Source organism: Apium graveolens, chromosome 11 (assembly GCF_009905375.1).
Source record: "Apium graveolens cultivar Ventura chromosome 11, ASM990537v1, whole genome shotgun sequence".
Lineage (NCBI taxonomy): Eukaryota > Viridiplantae > Streptophyta > Magnoliopsida > Apiales > Apiaceae > Apium > Apium graveolens.
This window is the reverse complement of record NC_133657.1, coordinates 6878968-6901086: the sequence shown is the minus strand read 5'-3', so window position 1 is coordinate 6901086 and position 22119 is coordinate 6878968. Positions and strand designations below refer to the sequence as shown.

The following is a 22119-nucleotide window of genomic DNA, read 5'->3' as shown; positions in this document are numbered from 1 at the left end:
CCTTAGCTCTTCAAGGATGCAATATGATGACACAGAACATTTCCTTAGAGAAATCAAAGAACAAGTAGGAGAAGGAATTTCAAGAGTGGGAGTCATGGGCGGTGGAGTGGAACACAATTGTTAATCTCTACCATCAAACATATAACTTTCTCCAACTGATGGATCAGCATGACAATGAGATATGTTCAGTGAACATGTCATTTGGTTGGAATTCGGTCCTCATTTGGTTGGAATTCGGTCCTCGCTAAAGTCCATGGTGTCTATCCCGGTGTTTTTAAGCCAGAAGATTTTCCCAGTTCTTGGGCTTCACCCAACACTACCATGGTCACCCAAGCGCCTGACTCAGGGCCAATCGTGGCTTCTCATCACTCCGGCTCCAAATCAAGCCATTCTGGCTCCAGGGGGAAGCGCCCGTTCGTGACAAGGCTAAAGGGAAATATCCTGCTCGAGGAAGCCCAAGTGGAAAAGCGTCGTCCAAAGGTCCCCTGTATGGAAAAATTCGCAAGCCTATTCAGGGGAAGATGATTCGAAATGAAGGTTCCTCCTCATCCTCTTCAGATAGCTCTGATAGTGAGACCAGCGGCGATGAAGATGGCGAAGAGGTCACCAAAGCGGCACGAAACGAGAGCGAAGAAGAAGGCTCCTCCGAGGAGTAACCTCCCGGCCTTGCATGGCCTAGATCGCCTCTTGTGGCTTTAATTTAAGACTTTTTCATTCGTGGCCCTGTGTGGCCTTATAATATTTCAGATTTGTTTCCTAATCGTCCTTCAGGATTGACTTGTGATTCTTCGGGATCTTTTATCCTTTATGCAATATTAGCTTGTTTATTCACTTGTCTTTTATTTTCGGTATTTGGCCTCTCATGGCTTGCACTTATCCAATGCTCATACATAAATAATCGATAGACAAGATGATAAAATAAGCTTGCATAAATAGATAATATCCTGAAAAATGGGTTCAACCCTTACATAGAGCATAAATGGTTTCATCGAACTTGCTACTACAAATGCTACCAAGTACTAGAACATGTTATGAATGCCCTAAACATAACAAACCTTCAGGTTTGAAGCGTGCCAAATGCGGGGCCCTTAGGTCTTCCTTGTCCTAAAGTCTCTAACTTCTAGCATCCTCGTCCTAAAGTCTTCCTGGCCTTATAAGGCCCTTCCCAGTTAGGGGCTAGTTTTCCTCTCTCGCTGACTCTCGATGCCTTGATCTTCCTTATAACCAGGTCCCCTTGCTGAAAGAACCTTTCTTTAACCCTTCTATTGTAATAGAGGGAGGCTCTTCGTTGATACTCTGCATTGCGGGCATTGGCCTTATCTCTAACCTCGTCAATGAGATCAAGAGCGAGCCTCATGCCTTCTTCATTTATCTCTGGTTCATAAGCTTCAACCCTAGGAGACCCGTGGGTAATTTTTAGGGGCACGACAGCTCTGGCTCCGTAAGCCAGCATGAATGGGGTAGCTTCAGTTGTCACTTTGTTGGTAGTACGATATGCCCATAATATAGGCAGTAACTCGTCTACCCATGTGTTCCTCGAGCGTTCAACCCTCTTTTAAAGTCCATCAAGGATGATTATGTTGGAGACTTTCGCTTTCCCATTTTCTTGTGGGTGCACAACCGAGGTGAAACGGAGTTCTATGCTGTTATCATCACAATACTCTCTAAACTCCGCATTGTCAAATTGTCGCCCATTGTCCGTGACAAGGATGCGAGGGATTCCAAACCGGTATATCATATTTTCCCAGAAAAATTGAGTAATGTGCTTGGTGGTTATCTTGGCTAGTGTCTTAGCCTCAATCCACTTCTTGAAGTAGTCTATGGCTACCACGATGAACTTTCTCCGTCCCGATGCTATAGGGAACAGTCCAAGTATATCCATTCCCCCATTGCAAATATGATGAATGTGAGCCTTTCTGGGGCTGTTGTACAATTGGAGCGTGCCTCTGGCATCTGTCGCATTTTTTCACATAAGCCTTTGCATCAGCTAGCATAGTTGGCCAGTAAAACCCCAATCGATTTATCTTGTGGGTGAGGGATCTACCCCCCAAGTGTTGTCTATAAATCCCTTCATGGGCTTCTTTAAGGGCCTTATCTGCTTCAAGAGATCTTAAGCACTTTAGGTATGGAATGACAAAGGATCTTTTATAGAGAAGGCCTTCAATTAATGAATAGCTCAATGCTTTTACCGACAGCTTACGTGCCTCCTGGGCATCGTCGGGGAACCATCCAGTCTCAAGATGGGTTTTGATTGTGTCTATTCAACAACTTGCTACACCAACCAGTGCTATCAGATTTATGACATGTATAATAGGGGTCTTCAGGTCCTGGAAGTAGATACTTCTTGGATAGTTCTCGATTTTGGACAAGGCAAATTGGGATAGGTCATCATCCATAGTGTTATCCTCTCTCGGAACATGTTCTGCGTACCATTCATCAAACTAAGGTAGTATTCCTTTCACGACTCTCAGGTACTTGGCCATAGTATCATCTTTGGCCTCAAACTATCCATTGACTTGAGCTATTACAAGTCTTGAGTCTCCACAGACCTTCAGGTTTTTGGCCCGGCTCTAGCAAAGCCTAATCCGGCTATCAATGCCTCATATTCTGCTTCATTGTTCGTAGTTGGGAATTCCAACTTCAAAGCATACTCAATCATGAACCCATCGGGGCTTTGCAAGACTAGGCCTGCACCACTAGATTTTATTTTGGACGCTCCGTCAAAATGGAGAACCCAATGCTCTCTCAAGGTCCTTTCTTTATCTTTCAATTTATCTCCTTCTTCTAGGATTACTATCTCCTGTCCCCGACTTCTTGGTCGTTAATGGTGCATTCGACCACGAAGTCTGATAAGGCATATTTATATATAACAAATACCAAACTTTTATGTATATAAAGAAAATAATTGAAAAATCTCGAGAATCATTAATATTACTATATATACTTGGAGTTCAGGGGATCATTAGTAAAACAACACATACTTCTGGTAATTATCTACTCGTTTATCGCACTTTTAGCATTCAAATATATTATTTATTTAAGAAAATATTTATTCACATTTTGAACATGTTCGCACCTTGCACGAGCTAAGAATACCACTACATGCCTCTATTATTTCAGCTTAATGTTAAATGTAGAAAAATATGTTATGCGCAACATCCCAAAAAGACAAAAATATTTATATATACAAACATATGCATTAACGTCATCGATTCACAGAGAAATAACACGAATATACCGTCAATAATTGTAAAATGCGCAATATAGAGCATGCACATGTATTGCACGTAGAGCCGTCCAAATGAGCGTTTTGGCTCGGCTCGAACGTAACTCGGCTCGCCAAATATTCTCCTGACTCGCCTCGTCACGTGTCATTTCAATATTCGGCATTAATCGGGTATCCACACGAGCCGAACACGAACTGCAACATGTGAAACCCGAACCGGCCCGGAACCGGACCGGAACCGCTCGCCAAAATCGCACCCGAATTATAATTTATATAATGGTTGAACCGGCCTACCTATTCGCGGTTATTCAGCTTGTCTATTCACATTCGCGGTTCGAACCGCCCGCCTGCTTCTGCGCCCCACGCACCTGCTGCTCAACGGCCACCTGCAACGTTAACATGCGATGGTCACCTGCAAAATCTGGAAAATCTGTTCACTTACAACGTTCATTTCAAACGTTCTAATCTCCAACGTTCCTTTTTTCCCTATAAATACATAATAGTTTCGACCATTCTCTGCACTTCCAGTCTTCCACTCTCGATCTCTCTTCTTTTTTTCTCAATTTCTCCGCTCTTAATAGCTCTTATTATTAATAGTTACTCTCAAGTCTCAGTTAGTCACATATCACAGTCACATAATCACAGTCACATACTCACCAGTCACCACAGTCACAGACAATTATCCGGAGAGCTTTACAATTTTTCGGCGAGCCTTACAATTTTCCGGCGAGCTTTACAATTTTCCGGCAACAAGCATTTTAAAAAAAATGGAGGAAGGAAGGGGCACTCAATCCTCCCAAGACTCGAGTTAAGCAAACTTAATGCGACCCTCTCGACCTGTACGCATGGAACCCGGTAAAATTTTATGTTCAAATTGTTTGTTCAAATTTTAAGTTCAAAAATTGTTTTTAAGTTCGATTTTTTATATTTTAAAGTTCGAATTATTGCTTTTTATTTTCATAAATATTTTTTTTATAAAATATTCTGTGATTTCATAAAATTTCTATTCAAAAGTAATTTTTTAAAAATTGTTTATATACTATAATTTTTAAACAGAAATTCGATTATTAATTTGAATAGATAATTCGATTGTTAACCTTTTTATATACAAAATTTTCAGGGAGCTCCTGTACTTCGAGACATTCCTCGCATGTTTGAAATTATTTTTCGAGACAAGCAATACCGGACGATCCCAACAAATTTAAATATTTTTGTTTACTCTATATTCAAATTGGCCGAAATCAATCCCCTTTTCTTCACTCTAAAGGGGACGGTACGGGTACACTTGATCGGCACTTAAAAACTCAACACGGAATTTCAAAACAAAGCCACGAAAGTGGAGAGGCACATGGAGAATCACCGTAACAAATACAAATTGGTGGTTTCGTACAATTGTCTCCCGGTGGAGGTATGCCTTTCCTTTATAGTAGAGATAGAATGATCGAATCTTTTGCTACTTATGTTACACTAGACAAGTTACCTTTTTCTCACAGTGAGAGTCCAAATTTAGAGCACATGATGAAGGAATCAATAAACTCGACATTTAAAAGAATTCCTAGAAACACGCTTAAATGTCACACACAAAAATAATATTATAGTCAACGAGAGCAATTAATTGAATTTTTTCGTGATTATGATGGCATGGTTTCTTTAACTAGTGATTGTTGGAGTTTGAGTTACGGTGAGCCATTTATTTGTGTTACCGTTCATTGGATTGATTCAGATTATTTTTTACAAAAACGAATATTTGCTTTTGATGTTATGGACGAGTCACACACGGGTTATAATAAAAGACGAGAATAGTCGAAACTATTAACAAATTTAATTTGCAACACAAGGTGTTTACTATTTCTTTACATAATGCTTCGGAAAATGATAAATCTATTTACTATATTGTACAAGATATTCCGACTACTTTAGAAGGTATTTTCTTGCATGTTAGATATTGTGCACACATAATCAACTTATCGGCTCAAAAGGGTATTCAACAAATAACCGAATTTTTAGCACCTATTAAAAAAATAATTAAGTATTTACGTATCACACACACATTAGAGAGACAATCTAAAAAACTGTGTAGAGAAAACATATTAATACCCAAAAAGCGGGGAATTGATTGTCCCACGAGATGGAGTTCGACTTATAAATTACTACGCAAGGCAATTAAATATTAGGTTGTTATCACCGAGTTATATAATTCCGATCCAAGAAATCAAGTGGAGGATAGACTTATTACCGAAAATGAACGGGACTTGGCAATTAGGGTGCATGATTTGCTTGATTGTTATGCATGTGGTACTAAGATATTTTCTTACGTTTACGAGCCAAATGTACATCTTGTTATTATTGAGTGTGTTAATATTATTACTACTTTAAAAGCATATAAAACTGATAATTATTTTAGTGCAATTATTGTTGATATGAAAAAAGTGGATAGAATATTTTACCGAATTTCCCTTTATTTATGGTGTTACATGTCTTATTGATCCCGGTATTGGAAAAGAATGTTTAGAAAATATGTTAGAACATTATTACTCGGTGTTAGGAGTTTCATATAATCATGTGCTTTATGTGCAAAATTGTTTAGACTTATTACACCGTCTTATAGATCTATATGCTCCTAGAACTCAAAATGTTATACCACCTATGACTAGTCATTCTAGTAGATTTAATCCCACATTGCTTGGTATCCTAACTAAAAAACAAAAATGTAAAATTCTCAAAAATGCATGTACACCTACAACTTCATTTAGCATAATTAGAGAGTTTTTTTCCATATAAATATGAGTTGGATGAGGATTTTTCAATACTAACGTGGTGGAAGAATCATGAGAACCAATTTCCAGTATTAGCTAAAATTGCAAGGGAGATTTTAGTAGTTCCATCCTCTACAATTGCTTTCGAGTGTTAGACGAGAATATCAAGTCTTGCACCGGATGTGGTCAAGATATGTGTTTGCAAAAGGGATTGGGATCAAGCGGCAAAGAGACAACAATGGAGAAAAAAAGATGACTCGGACGGCGAAAAGGATACTAGGATGACGATGGACACTTCATCAGAATCGGACACGTCAGCGAACGATCCACAAGATGAAGAAGAATTTGAATAATTGATAAAATATTTTTGCCATTTATTTTTAGAATTTGTTATGTTTTGTATTTTATTTAAATATAAACACGGTTTATTCCGTTTTTTAAAGAGGAGTCCTCTCAAATCAGTTGTAATATTTTTTTAATTAATAAAATTTATAGAGGTACCGTCCTCTTTTCATTATTTTAATATATATTATATTTTAATACATATTAGTTTTTCAAGAAAATATATTTTAACAGAAAAAATTAAGATCGAAAAAAAGAAAAAGTTAAAAAAAAACTAACATGTGTACAATTTGCATACATATGTGTACAAAACAGAAAAACAAACAAAAACAAACAAAAACAAAAAATAAAAATAAATAGTAAAAACGTGTATGTATAAAAACATAAACAAAAAAATAAAAGTAAAAAGTAAAAGGAAAAAAGATTAAGTAATACAAATATACAACAACTCGGTTGTGCATCCAAAACAAATAACAGAAGTAAAACGATATTCTCCTTTATTCGGCTGTGAACCGCGGTTCAAAAGAACCGTTTTATTCGCCTGAATCGTGGACCGTTCACGGTCAGTAGTTTCAATGACCGGCTCGGCATGGCACGAACCGTTTATTTATACGGGTCATTCGCGAGTTTTGTTGTAAGTAAATCGGCTCGTTAAAAATTCGGCCCGGCATGCATGGCCCGTAGGGATGGCAATCGGATCGGGTCGCGTATTGCAGAGTCCATATCCAAACCTGAAAATTTTATCTATACCCGAACCCGACCCGAACCCGAAAAATACCCGAAAATGAATACCCTAACCCGATCCATCGGATTTCGAATCGGATTCGGGTATACCCGAAACCCGAAATTTTTTTGAATTGGATATTCGTACCCGAACCTGAACCCGAAATCTGAAAATTTGTATAATTATTGATATTGTAAGTGCTTGAGATCGAACACGCAACTTGTTGAAAAAAAGTTTTAACGTGTAATCTTCAACCACTCCGCCACATTATTAATTGTGTTATTATAGGTATATCTAATATTTAAAAAATCAACTTAATTGATACCCAATTTTTTTAGATTTATAATAGATGTTTTGTTAACTTTATAAAGCTTATCACCCAGTTAATTTTATTCCACATTTTGGCTCTAATCAACCATGTAAGTCACTTTTCAGCATATTAGAGTCACTTTGCACCCTATAAGAGTCACTTGCCACCATATATTGATACAATTAACATGTTAACATCATGTACATGCAATTAGACATGTTTAAATGATTGAATAATTATATTTCATTAAACTTTATAATTAGTTAATTTTTAACATAAATATAAAAATATATGTTCAAAAAATTATATAATAATATGTATAATGTATATTATAATATAGATATATTATATAATATTATAATGTGTAATATATAAATTATAATATTATATGTATATTTAATATATATATATAATAATTCGGTTTTTTTTCGAATTTCGGGTTCAGATCGAGTTTCGGATTTCGGATTGGGTTTCAGATCGGTATATCTAATATCCAAATCCAAAAATTTCCGGGTTTAAAAATTAAATCCATATCCAAATCCAAATCCAAAAAATCGGATTCGGTAAATTCAAAATTTCGGGTTTCAGATCGGATTATTTTGTCATCCCTAACGACCCGTTCGTTTGGCCAGTTCTAATTGCACGTGCTATAAAAATAATTTAAATTAGAAATTAAGATGTATTTATTCTATAAACGCGCAACGATTATATATAAGTACTTGCGGAGGAGATAATGCCTGTTGACGGAGGAATTTGGTAACAACAAAGATTGAGGTTTCACGCTGGAATTAAGATCTGTGACGATGGTTCTCTGCCGGAAACTTAAGCGGTATGTGGTTGATTGTGGTTGTTTTAGGCTGAGATTGATCAGAGTAAGTGGTGGCTCTCTTATCAGCTCTCAACTTCTTACCCCTTCAATTTGCCTACGTACCCTTTATATAGGGATCAAGCCTGACGTAGTTCTCGTAGAACAAGAAGTCTAATGAGTTGAGACTTCTTACTCCTAAGCCCAGTAGAAGCCCATCCAACATCCGTCTTCCGCTAGCTTTAGGAATGTCCAACTATGAGGCCCAACCGCAAAGGCCCAAGGCTCATCCGCAATCGCGGGACTTCACGGATAGTGCATCTCCCTGCGCAAGGATAACACTCCGCTACAGCTATTTCCCTTGATTTACGAACGCAGGTATAGCCACGGTTCACCCCAAGTGCCAGACGCGTCCCTGTCCCCCGAATAAGGATAACCCACCAGATAGCAGGACAGGTGATCCCAAGCTCTTGGGTGCAAAGTGCAGGATGACTCCAAAGTTCTCCAACGAGGACACCCGTTGAATACAAGAACAGAGCTCCCAAAGCACACACCAAAGTAAACCCCACATCCCCAACGAGGACACCCGTTGAATACAGGAGGAGGCCTTCAATCATCAGGCATACCCCTGGAGGCCTTCAAGCTTTTCACGGACATCCCCCTCCTTGACCATCTCAAAGAGGGAATTCTTCATAGAGTACCTGCAACAAATACATTAGTAAAAACAATCTTCCATCGCTCCTTTCCATGCAAGCTTTGTCTTGAACTCAACATCAAATGTACATAGATCAAACTCAGGACGCGTCCTAACTAATTGGGCGCGTCCTAACTTCCACAAATCAAAACCTGTTTCCTCATCAATCGTTCTTTATAGCAATCAAAATCACAGGACACGTCCTAGATCTTAGGGCGCGTCGTTAACCTCATCAAACTTGCAACGTCTCCTCTAAACCATCATACACAGCATTTCGCCTCCTATGACGCGTCCTTGCTAACTTAAACGCGCCCTAGAGCGCCCATCACCATAAGATTCCATCTGCCAAGCATTTTCATAAACATTGGCGCGTCCATAAATTCTGGGCGCGTCCTCCCTTGACCATGCACTCTTCTCGCTTCGTAACTTATTTCTTCCAAAGTAGGCGCGTCCTAAGGTACTGGACGCGTCCTCTCTTCCACAATGCAATATCGGGTTTGACTGTCTGTAAGCCGCATTTGACCCGAATCAATCTCAATGCCAAATTTTGGGTATAACAACTACCCCCCAACTTCCATTTGCAGTTAAAAACAAAATTGGAAGTTTTATCCTTAAATCCCAGTACCAAAAGTTGGCTCAAAACAATCGGACGCGTCGTAGCCTAAAGACGCGTCCTGCCCTTACTTTCTGCATGCGGGGTACAGCTGTCGTCCATAGGATCATCCTTCTATAAATACTCTAATCTCCATCATACCACCACCATCATCTCTTTCTCTTTCACACAACCGCCATTGCCGCATCGTTAAACAGGAGCTTCGAGGTCCAAATTCCGGTGATCTGTCCAACCATTCCCCTACCTTTTTTGGCTCAACTCATTCCTCAACTCAAAAGGTACACAAATTTCCTCTCATTTCTTTATTTGACTGAATACATTAATCTTAATGAGCAAGAAACTATTCGTATACTTCATGCTCATATAAACTGTTCTTCATGTCTGCTTGTATGTATATATGTATGTATAGGTAAATATAACATGTTTAGCTTCCCTGATCTCCCAACAACATGTTTCTAGAATTTCGTCATATTTTCCCCAAACTGCCAACAGTCGATTAATATTCCACCATCGTAATCAGGTAAGACGCGTCCTCCCATTAGGGCGCGTCTTATACCTTCTAATTTAAGACATGTTTGGGTTGTCCCAAACAAAGGTACTATAAAGCCAAAGGTTTATTAGAACGCGTCATTATAACATACCCATCCTGCAGAAGATTTTTAGGTCGCGTCTTCCATATTTCCAGTATGCTTCCCTATTATAACCACGTAGGGCGCGTCCTAACTTAAAGGCGCGCCTTCAAATATGTTTACCGTCTTCAAATCTTCTCTTCCCGTTTTTTTTATATATGTGGACGCGTCCTCAGATACTTATTTATCCTTTTGCAGCTGGAGGACGCGTCCTCTTTCTCACCATTTCATCCGTTCAAAACCCTCAACAAGCGCCTCGGAATCTATTCCCCACATCTGATAGCTTTTAAACCCGACTTTCCCAACATTCATAGGACAAATTCCTTCCTCAAAGCAGAAAGACGCGTCTTCCATTCCCTTAAATCAAAAACCTCAATAATGTCCAATTCCAGTTCTGACTCCATGGATAATGTTCCCATACTTTCAAGAATGAAGAAGAAGGGAGTCAGAAGGCAAAGAACTCCGGTTCTCGATACTAGGACTGCCATTGAAGATTGGACAGACGACGAAATTGTCCTAACCACAGGCCAAAACCCCCAAAAAATAGCTGTTTCAGGCCAGGACGCGTCCTATTCCCAGGACGCGTCAAATTCTCAAGGCTCGGCTTTTTCTAAGGACGCGTCACCTCTCAGCGTGAATGAATTTGAAAGGAGGGTTCCTGATCCCGAAACATATCCAGTATCCCCTCAGAAATCAGATTCTCCTCTAGAACATTGGCATCCTTCTGATATTGAAGTGGACTGTGACTGGGCCAGGCTTGGCACTCTAACTGAGGCAGAGAAGAATGCTAGAAGAAAAAGAGAGAGTAAGCTGGCATGTGTAGCTCTTGATTCTACTGCATCTGACCTTGAAATCCAGTGGCACATGAAATACTACGACATGGAAGGCATCTGGGCGCGTCCTCTTCGAACCATGAGGCCACACATTTTTAACATTGGGAATCAAAGGAATCCCCCAATGGTACTTACACCAAAATTGATTTCCTTGGGTGTGGGCGCGCCCTTGCACCCATACATTAAGAAGATCCTGAAATGGTATGATGTCGCTCCGATCCAGTTATCACCAAATTCATACAAACTAGCTTGGGCTTTGTATATGATGTATTACAACCTCAGGCTGGGCGCGCCCTCTATGAAGGAATCCAGCTTCTTTTTTAGCATAAGAAAATCAATTCCTGGCTATCACTTCTTCGTTGTCAACAAGTGGCTGAACAACAAGGGATTCAATGAAGGCAAGATCAGCCATGAAAGGGATTGGAAAGAACCCTTCTTTTATATCTATGATGTCAAGAGGTCCCGTGTTCGCTTCAACCTAGAACCAAGTAAGTGACTCAAAATCATGTTCGTTTCATATACCGGACGCGTCCTCACGGCATGGCGCGTCCTCCTCTTTTTTCTCTTTTTTTTTATAAAAATAAAAAATTCTCATCATCCTTTATCTCTAGACAAAAGAGTCCAGAAAGAACTATCAGGGAAAAAGAAAAAGAGGGCAGACAAGGTCCTCCAGTATGCAGAGAAGCATTTTAACCTCAAAGACATGATTACAGAAGACAACCTCAAATTAGTGGGCGCGTTATCACCCCGAGTTGGCTCTATCTGCAAGTTTCGTGAATTTCATAACGGCAAACCCGTTCTCACAATGTCAGAAAAAACCAGGGGCCTTACTGCCGCGGAGGTGATCGAAATCGACATCAGTAAGCAATTCGACTTAGAACAAAGTAAGTTTTAAGTGAGGGAGGACGCGTCTTTATCTTTGGACGCGTCCATAGCTACATCAAAGGTGTTTTATGCACATACATCTTCTAAGGGCGCGTCTTCTCATAGGACGCGTCATTTGTGTAGGGCGCATTATTCATACCTTTCATTTTCCTTGTTAGATCCTTACATATTTACACATTCTGATTGCCATCCTTCCATGTACCTTCTTACTTTAATCTGCCATGCATGTAGAATTTATATCACAACACGGACGCGTCTTATTCCCTGGATATGTCATTATTACAGAAAACGTCTTAATTAAGACGCGTCATTTCTTTAGGACGCGTCATCTATTTAAACATCTTTTTCATTCTTCTGTCATGCATGCAGACCCTTATATTATGATATGGGCGCGTCCTAATTTCAGGACGCGTCTTCTTGTACATAATTAATCCTTTTTTATGTTTATATCGCAGATATGGCATCACTTCCAAAAGGATTCGCAATTGGGGCTTCTAAAAAACTGAGAGCAAGGAAACAGGCTCCTACGAAGATCGACTCAAAGGCGAAAACCCCACCTCCTGCAGCAACTCCTTCTCCTCCTCCAAAGATAACTGAGACTCCCGTGTTTGACATTCCTGAGAAGGAAGAGGACGCGCCTTCTAAACGCCAAAAGATCATTCCTGACGATCAATCCTTTGTTCTCAGATACCTGGGCGCGTCCTCTGTTGGGGATTTTTCAGAGGAGGAAGTCAGAGGCTGGACTTTCAGAACGGAGCAACAAACAGAACAAGCCATGGTGAAGGCTGCTGCTGAGCTTCACCTTCATGCCAGACAAAGTGCCAACATGGCGGCAAGGCTCAGGGCGCGTCTTGCAGTTACTGATACTGCAAAGAGCCAGGCCGAAGACAAGATCAAATCTCTGGAAAAACACATTGCCTTGCTCACTCAAGAAAAAGATGCTGAGATTAGACGCCTGGAAGGGGAGAGGACGCGTCTTCAAGCAGATAAGGCTGTTTTGGAAGGCAATGTCACTGTAATGGAAAAACAAATGGACAGCGTCATCACTCTGAACTCCACCATGCAGCTGGAGCTCGACATCCTGAATGATGATAGGCTGCATGGGTGGACAGAGGAGAAAAAGCTAGTTTACCAGCATGGTTTCCAGGCTGGGTTTGAAGAATGGTGCTCTGGGTTTATTGCCAACGACCCAGAGTATACATTCTCAAAGTTTGATGCAGATACCCAGATATGGGTAAACGACTTCAGGGTAAGGGCCGCAGACTCCATCAAAAACAAGAGGATTTTCCTGGGCTTAGAGGAGGAGGACGCGTCCCCTGCTCCTCTCCAAACTCAACCTCCCCCTCAAGAAGGCCAAAACAAACCAGATGACGCGCCTCCTCTCTAGGACGCGTCCTTATTTACTTGAACTATTTAAGGGTGCAGGCCCCTTGAAGCCTTGCAAATTGTAAAGACTATTTCTAAGCATTCACTCATTCTGCACCTTTTTTTTTTATAAATCCTTTTTGCTTTATTCATGCATATTTTTACTCAAGTCTTTTACTTTACCATGCATATGGGCGCGTCCTACTCTTAGGACGCGTCTATTTCATTCACATGCTCATCGCCCACATACATCAATTTGGGCGCGTCCTTCCCATTTGGGCGCATTTTTATATTTTCTTGTCTGCAAAAATATATGAGCACAGTACCATATTATACACAAGTTTGATCAAGGCACAAAGCTCTAACGGGCGCGTCCTAAGCAGCAGGACGCGTCCTGAGACCAAACACAGGATATCCTGGGGACATTTAATATAAAGGAGCATCAACCAAGATAACTTGGGCGCATCCTTAAAATAGTACATTTCACTTGAGTTTCATTGTTCTCTTTGTCATCCATTACTTGTTATTCACACAAAACCTTTAACTGAGGGCGCGCCCTACATCTAGGACGCGTCATGGGACCAAGCAAACTGAGCAAAAATCCTCTTAGAAAGTTTCAAAATTTTATTTATAATACGTTCTGGTGTCAAAAGTGCACCAGTCCCACGGCTACTATGCTTTGTGGGGAAATTATTTCTAAAAATTGACCCTTCAACTAGTCCCAAGGTAAGTAGTACATGCACTACCCCCCTAGGCTAGGAGGAATTTATTTAATTCTAGCCTATAAACTGGGCATAAACCAAAATAATAAAAGAAATATGCAAGGGGCCAAAGCCACGCCTTACTGGTAATACTTTCGGAGATGTTCCGCATTCCAAGCTCGCGGAATCAGCTTCCCGTCCATGTCTTCAAGGTGATAAGTCCCCTTCCACAGGATAGACTTTATTATGTACGGTCCTTCCCAATTAGCTCCAAACACTCCATGTTGGGGGTTCTTCGTATTGGGCATCACTTTCCTAAGTACCAAATCCCCCACCTTCAGCAACTGTCCTTTTACCTTCTTGTTATAATACCTTGCGACGCGCTGCTGATATGCTGCTAGCCTTAGCTGAGAATTTTCCCTCGTCTCCTCTAAGAGATCTAAATGAAGCCTTTGATTAACCTCAGCGTCCTCTTTCCCGTAACAGTCTCTGCGAAGTGATCCCGATCCAACTTCCACGGGGACCATAGCTTCGTAACCGTAAGTCAGCATAAACGGCGTTTCTCCCGTAGTAGATCGCGGTGTAGTGTTGTATGACCACATCACCTTCGGGAGTTCTTCAGGCCAATTCCCTTTACGTTCCTCCAGCTTGGTTTTGAGGGTATGTTTTATTATTTTGTTAACAGCCTCTGTTTGTCCATTGCTTTGAGGATGATAGACCGCCGCAAACTCCTTCTTGATTTTCAACTCCTCACATAGCTGTCGCAACTCCTTGCTATCAAACTGTTTTCCATTGTCGGAGACCAGCTTGTAAGGGATTCCAAACCTGCATACAATTGAGTTGAAAACAAAATCTCTGATTTTCTTTGCGGTGATAGTAGCCAGTGGCATAGCTTCCGCCCATTTAGTAAAGTAATCGACCGCAACCACTGCATATTTGACGTCTCCTTTAGCTTTCGGCAATTCTCCGATAAGATCGATTCCCCACATGGTGAACGGCCATGGGCTTGCCATAGGCGTCAAGAGTGTAGCCGGCATAGACGAGTAGTTTGCAAAGCGCTGGCAGCGATCACATGCCTTGACGAAATTTGTAGCATCTTCTCTCATTGTGGGCCAATAATACCCTTGGCGCAACACTTTCATTGCCAACGAGCTACCCCCCGAGTGATTGCCACAGATTCCTTCATGCACCTCTCTTAGGATGTAATTTCCTTCTTCTTCTTCAACACACCTGAGTAGAGGTTGGTTGAACCCTCTCTTGTATAGGACTTCATCGTATATCACATATCTTGCGGCTTGATAACGGAGTCGACGAGCCATAAACTTATCTTCGGGGAGTGTTCCCTTGCGAATGTAAGCTAGAATGGGCGTCATCCATGTTTCTTTGGGAGCTTCATCCACTTGCATAGTTTCTATCTCTGGGATACTAGGAACCTCCTGGATTTCAAGAGGGATGGATCCTAATAATACAGCCTCTTGTTGCGACCCCATTTTTGCCAAAGCATCCGCATTACTGTTTTTCTCCCGCGGAACGCATTCCAATCTAACTTCTTTGAACATTCCAATCAGGCGCTGTACACATCTCAAGTATAATTCTGTTCGCGGGCCTCGCGCTTGAAACCCCCCATTCTCCTGATTCACTACCAACTCTGAGTCACTTCTTGCAATTAAGTTTCGCACCCCCATTTCCAGAGCGATTTTCAGGCCATTAATCAGCGCCTCATACTCCGCATCATTATTAGTTGCATAAAACTTGAAATGAATTGCGCTCATCAGGTGGTGGCCTTCCGGAGATACAAGTACTATGCCCGCACCTGCTCCTCCATTGTTAACCGCCCCATCCACATGCAAGATCCACCAAGGATGCGGAAACTCCTCCAAAGATTCCTCGGCATGAGGTGGATATAGCAATACCAAAGCTTTATCATCAATTTCAGAATCAAATTCCAGCAAGAAATCGGCTAAGGCTTGCCCTTTTATCGCTGTTCGAGGCACATATTCCAAATCAAACTGTCCCAACTCCACAGCCCATTTCAGCATTCTACCTGATGACTCGGGTCTGTGCAGGACCTGTCGCAGCGGGTATGCTGTACGAACTTCAACTCTATGGGCTTGAAAATACGGCCGCAATTTTCTTGACGCAAGAATCAGGGCGTAAACCAGTTTCTCCATATTTGTGTAGCGAGTTTCCGCGTCGTGTAACCGCTTGCTCACATAGTACACTGGTGATTGCTGCCCGTCTTCCTCTCTTACCAGAACCGCACTGATCGAATATTCAGACACTGCGAGGTACAACATTAGATTTTCCCCATCCAATGGCTTTGACAACATGGGAGGATGTCCCAGTTTCTCCTTGATTCTTTTGAAAGCCTCTTCACATTCTGACGTCCATACAAAGTCTTTCCCAGCCAATTTAATCGCCTTGAAAAACTCCTTGCATCTATCAGACGACTTGGAAACAAATCGATTTAACGCGGCGATTCTCCCAGTCAAACTCTGCACCTGTTTCACATTGGTAGGTGACTTCATATCCAACAATGCCTTGATCTTCGCGGGGTTGGCCTCAATTCCCCTGTGGTTGACAATGAACCCTAGAAACTTTCCCGACTCCACGCCGAACACACATTTTTGCGGATTTAGTTTCATACGAAACCTCCTCAAAATATTAAACATCTCCATCAGGTGCTTGATATGGTCAGTTGTCACCTCAGATTTCACCAGCATATCGTCCACATACACTTCCATGGTTCTCCCGATTTGATCTTTGAACATCATGTTTACCAACCGCTGGTAGGTCGCGCCAGCATTAATCAAGCCAAATGGCATTCCTATGTAACAGTATAACCCCCTGTCAGTAATAAAGGATGTATGTTCTTGATCGGGGCCATACATCGGAATTTGATTGTATCCGGAGTATGCATCCATAAAACTCAACAACGCATGCCCTGCCGTCGCATCAACCAACTGATCGATTCTTGGCAGCGGGAAGCTATCCTTTGGACAGGCCTTATTGAGATCCGTGAAATCCACACATGTCCTCCACTTCCCATTCGGTTTCTTCACCAGTACTGGATTTGCAAGCCATTCGGGGTAGAACGATTCTTTGATCAACCCCACCTCCAACAACCGGTCTACTTCTTCTTTTAATGCTATCGCCCTTTCTCCACTTACTGGGCGGCGTTTCTGACGTATGCCCTTGCAATTCGGGAGGATATTCAAACGGTGACACATTACTCCCGGGTCGATCCCTATCATATCTGAATGACTCCATGCGAAAACATCAAGGTTTGCAATTAGAAAGCGGGTAAGACCTCCTCTCATCTCATCATCCAACTGAGATCCCACTTTCAAAACCTTGCTTGGGTCATTTTTATCAACTGGAATAGATACCGTATCTTCGGCCGACCCCGTTTTTTCGATAGGCATAGGGATCCTGGGATCCAAATCGAAATCAAAGTCTCGGGGGTCTTCAATTTCCACTTTTTCATCTGAGGGCGCGTCCACGTTTGGAGGAGCATCAACCTCAACTTCATTCAAGGGCGCATCCTTCTTTTGAGGAGCATCAACCTTGCAGTTATCGCCGAGACCTTGCAAAATCTCACTTCTCCCTTCCAACTTTTCCCAGTTAACCTCTTTCTGCGTGATTACCCCTGTATGACTCACCACCACTTCTTCTACACTACGGATTTTCGAAACACGTCCCTGCGTCACAAAAGAGTTCCCAGGGGTATTGGTTTCTTCCTTTCCGGGGTTCTCAACAAAATAGTGGGCATGGACCTCTCCACTGGGTTTTGTATGAATATCTTCTATATCTTCAAATGGGAGACCTTTCCCTTCATACCTTCTTCTGCGAAATTCCTTGACAGCCTTGTGATAGCAGTCACGTGACTCATACTGTGACCCTCTCAGGCTGCCAACTCCGTTTGGCATCGGGAACTTTATCATCAAGTGGTGTATCGAGGTTATCACCCTGAACGCACGCAACCAAGGTCTGCCGACCAGTACGTTGTGCGCGGAATCCTGATCTAGCACCTTAAAATCTATCATTTGAGTAACCGACAAAGCCCCTTCCCCAAGCGTGACGGGAAGCCTGACTGAGCCCATAACTCTCACTGCTTCCCCCGTAAAGCCATAGACGTGCGCATCTTCAAAATACATGTCACTATCTGGGAAACCAAGCTTTTTGTAGGTGCTATAGTACAAGATGTTTGTAGAACTCCCATTATCCAGGAACACTCGATGTACGTTCATTGCCCCAATAAGCATGGTAATCACCAGCGCATCATTGTGAGGATGATGCACCCACCTAGATTCTTTTTCCCTGAATGTAATATCAGCGGACTCCCCCTTAAAGACCTTCGGGGGTCTATCTTCCAAGCTGTGGATGTTAGTGAGCGGTGGATGTCGCGCTTCTCTCGCGTTTCTCTCAAGTGCTCGATTACTGTCACCAACAAAAGGGTGTCCTCCAAAAATTGCCCTGATGCTGCCGGCCCTCTGAAACTTGACCTCCGCTGTTTTCTCAACATCCTCCGCCCGCGGGGGTTGTCTTTCATCTTTACCCTTGTCATCAAGTCCCCTGCGTCGCTTCACCTTGTCGATCCATTCTCCTAGGTGTCCAGCCTTGATCAATTCCTCAATCTCATCCCGCAAGTGACGACACTCGTGAGTGTCATGGCCAGTAGACTCATGGTAGTCACAGTACTTCTTTTTATCTCTGCTTTGCCATGAAGTTAGACGGTCGGGCTTCTTGAAGATTCCTCTGTCCTTATTTACCTCGAAGATATGATCAATGGACGCCGCCAGTGGTGTATAATTGCTGACTCTTCTCTCGTAGTTCGATGGTGGGCTCTATTCTCTTCGCGAGCTCACAGCATTTACCCTGTTAGGGCTTCTGGCGTTTCGCCGATAACCCGGGCTTATAGATCTGTCCCTTCTCTTGGATCGCCCCTTGGAGTTATAGGTATTATCATTCTTTTTTGTTTCTGCAAGCGACTGCTCGATTGCTTTGAACGACTCCGCCTGTGCGAGCACATCAGCCAATGACACTGGGTCTTTCCCTTGTAGGTGTTTCCAGAAATCCGTCCCCACACGCAACCCAGCTATAAGCAATATTTTCAACGTTTCGTCAGTTGCACCCCTCACCAAAGTAGATTCTGCATTAAACCTCTTGAAATATGAAGTCAAACTTTCTCCTTCCTTTTGTTTCACATTAGCCAGCGTGGTAACAGGTGGTGTGTACTTCACCGCGGCTTGGAATTGTGTCAAAAACAAAGTTTTCATCTGTTCCCAGGATGTGATTACACCTGGACCAAGCTTTTGGAACCACTGCTGAGCACCTTCTCTGAACGTGGCTGCCAAGAGACGGCATCGAGCCAAATCGGGTACTTGATATACATCCATTTCAATGTTAAAACGCCCCAAGAACTCCACAGGATCAGAGTTCCCATGGAAACGCAAGTCGTTGGTTGTGTTCCGGTATCTCGCGGGCAATTGCGCCTCCCTCACAACAGCAGCAAAAGGAGAAGGAGCTTGCGCTGTCGCCGTTACTCTTCCTCCCTCAAGATGGTTGAGTAACCGCTTGAGGTCGTTCACATTAAACGTCCCCACCCCAGGAATGGTTTGAACATTAGGCTGCTGGGGTTGCTCTGCGACTTGCTGAAATTCCCCTTGATTACCCCCCGGGTGTGGCGGAGGATCTCGCCGCCCCTCACCTTGAGGCTGCGGCGGTGGCATATTACCATTTTGGTTCTGAATGTTTTCCCGTACACGAGGTTCATCCTGACCGTGCCGCGGAATTTCATCATTATTCTGCATTCTTACTTGAGTCCGCCCGCCGTCCTGGTCATGAGGACGCGCCCCAGACCTATTACCAGTGACGCTGTGGGAAGCTACGGGGATAACGACGGGGACTTCTCCGGCGGAATGTGTTCCACCTCTCCTACCATTGTAAGGGGCTCTTCCGTATTGATATCCCATTCTTCCCCGTCTATTCCTCAGATATCCCCGGTAGTAATTCCCGGGCCTTCCTCGCGGGGAGGCACGCTCGTGCTCGCGGTGCCGCGCCCCGTCATCCCTTTGGAATGCAGGGGGCACACGCGTTGTGTCACGGGGCCTCGCCTCTCCGGCGTTTCCTTCCCTTTGCCATTCTAGCAGCAACATTCTCAAATCGTCATCCTCCAACCTTATGCCAAGCCTCCTTTTCAAGGCTGAAAGATCCCTTCCTTCCTTGTCTTGGTTTTGAGCGTTCTCCGCACGACGATGCTCGTCCATCGTACGCCCAGACCTATGCGGGTGTGGCACTACCTGGTTGCCTAGGCTAGGCATTTTTCTGCCTTCAGTGTCCTCATCTGCAAGCTCCACAATAGGTTCTACATCATCCGAATACTGCAAACGCCGTGGAGTGATTCGCGGGTTATCCCCGCTCCCCTGTGTATCTCCCTCAACTACAGGGGCTTTCCCCAAGGCATGACCACGACGGGGGAAACGGCGACCTCTCCTCGTCTTTCGGCGCTCCACCGTATTCAGTCTTGAGTTAAAACTGTTAAGAGTATCCCCCATGCGATACAGTTGCTCCAATATATCAGCGTTGCTGATGAGAATTGGAGGTGTTCCCCCCACATCCGGAGCCCTCGGTGGATCCGCCATGTTTCTGGGAACGTAAGGTTCGTGGCGAGCATAGCGCCCCCCGCCTTCTTCTTCAGACCTGCTGTCACTCCCATCACAAGAACTTCCATCACGGTTGTAAGACATCTTTTCCTCCTAAGATTGCGATCTTAATTAGCACCCCTCCTTCTAGCGCCAATTTGTTGACGGAGGAATTTGGTAACAACAAAGATTGAGGTTTCACGCTGGAATTAAGATCTGTGACGATGGTTCTCTGCCGGAAACTTAAGCGGTATGTGGTTGATTGTGGTTGTTTTAGGCTGAGATTGATCAGAGTAAGTGGTGGCTCTCTTATCAGCTCTCAACTTCTTACCCCTTCAATTTGCCTACGTACCCTTTATATAGGGATCAAGCCTGACGTAGTTCTCGTAGAACAAGAAGTCTAATGAGTTGAGACTTCTTACTCCTAAGCCCAGTAGAAGCCCATCCAACATCCGTCTTCCGCTAGCTTTAGGAATGTCCAACTATGAGGCCCAACCGCAAAGGCCCAAGGCTCATCCGCAATCGCGGGACTTCACGGATAGTGCATCTCCCTGCGCAAGGATAACACTCCGCTACAGCTATTTCCCTTGATTTACGAACGCAGGTATAGCCACGGTTCACCCCAAGTGCCAGACGCGTCCCTGTCCCCCGAATGAGGATAACCCACCAGATAGCAGGACAGGTGATCCCAAGCTCTTGGGTGCAAAGTGCAGGATGACTCCAAAGTTCTCCAACGAGGACACCCGTTGAATACAAGAACAGAGCTCCCAAAGCACACACCAAAGTAAACCCCACATCCCCAACGAGGACACCCGTTGAATACAGGAGGAGGCCTTCAATCATCAGGCATACCCCTGGAGGCCTTCAAGCTTTTCACGGACATCCCCCTCCTTGACCATCTCAAAGAGGGAATTCTTCATAGAGTACCTGCAACAAATACATTAGTAAAAACAATCTTCCATCGCTCCTTTCCATGCAAGCTTTGTCTTGAACTCAACATCAAATGTACATAGATCAAACTCAGGACGCGTCCTAACTAATTGGGCGCGTCCTAACTTCCACAAATCAAAATCTGTTTCCTCATCAATCGTTCTTTATAGCAATCAAAATCACAGGACACGTCCTAGATCTTAGGGCGCGTCCTTAACCTCATCAAACTTGCAACGTCTCCTCTAAACCATCATACACAGCATTTCGCCTCCTATGACGCGTCCTTGCTAACTTAAACGCGCCCTAGAGTGCCCATCACCATAAGATTCCATCTGCCAAGCATTTTCATAAACATTGGCGCGTCCATAAATTCTGGGCGCGTCCTCCCTTGACCATGCACTCTTCTCGCTTCGTAACTTATTTCTTCCAAAGTAGGCGCGTCCTAAGGTACTGGACGCGTCCTCTCTTCCACAATGCAATATCGGGTTTGACTGTCTGTAAGCCGCATTTGACCCGAATCAATCTCAATGCCAAATTTTGGGTATAACAATGCCGATTATATTAAATTACATGTTTGCTTAGTAAATAAATAGTGTCTGTCAACTAAATATGTCTTACCATCCAACTTCATTTTACTTGCTATCCGAGTATATATAGATACC

The 22119-nt window shown here is 43.0% G+C and overlaps 2 protein-coding genes across 2 annotated transcripts; both read right to left on the bottom strand.

The window, feature by feature from the left end:
• Positions 1-1555: 1555 nt before the first annotated feature.
• Positions 1556-1882, bottom strand: LOC141695291 (uncharacterized). Its single transcript, XM_074499549.1, has one exon. The coding sequence runs from the start codon at positions 1880-1882 to the stop codon at positions 1556-1558; it is 327 nt and encodes a 108-aa protein (XP_074355650.1).
• An 11507-nt stretch (positions 1883-13389) lies between these two features.
• Positions 13390-14410, bottom strand: LOC141695290 (uncharacterized). The gene is made up of 2 exons (XM_074499548.1): positions 14037-14410; positions 13390-13483 (listed from the first exon to the last, which is right to left on the bottom strand). Exons 1-2 carry the CDS (start codon positions 14408-14410, stop codon positions 13390-13392), a joined length of 468 nt encoding a protein of 155 aa, XP_074355649.1.
• Positions 14411-22119: the final 7709 nt, after the last annotated feature.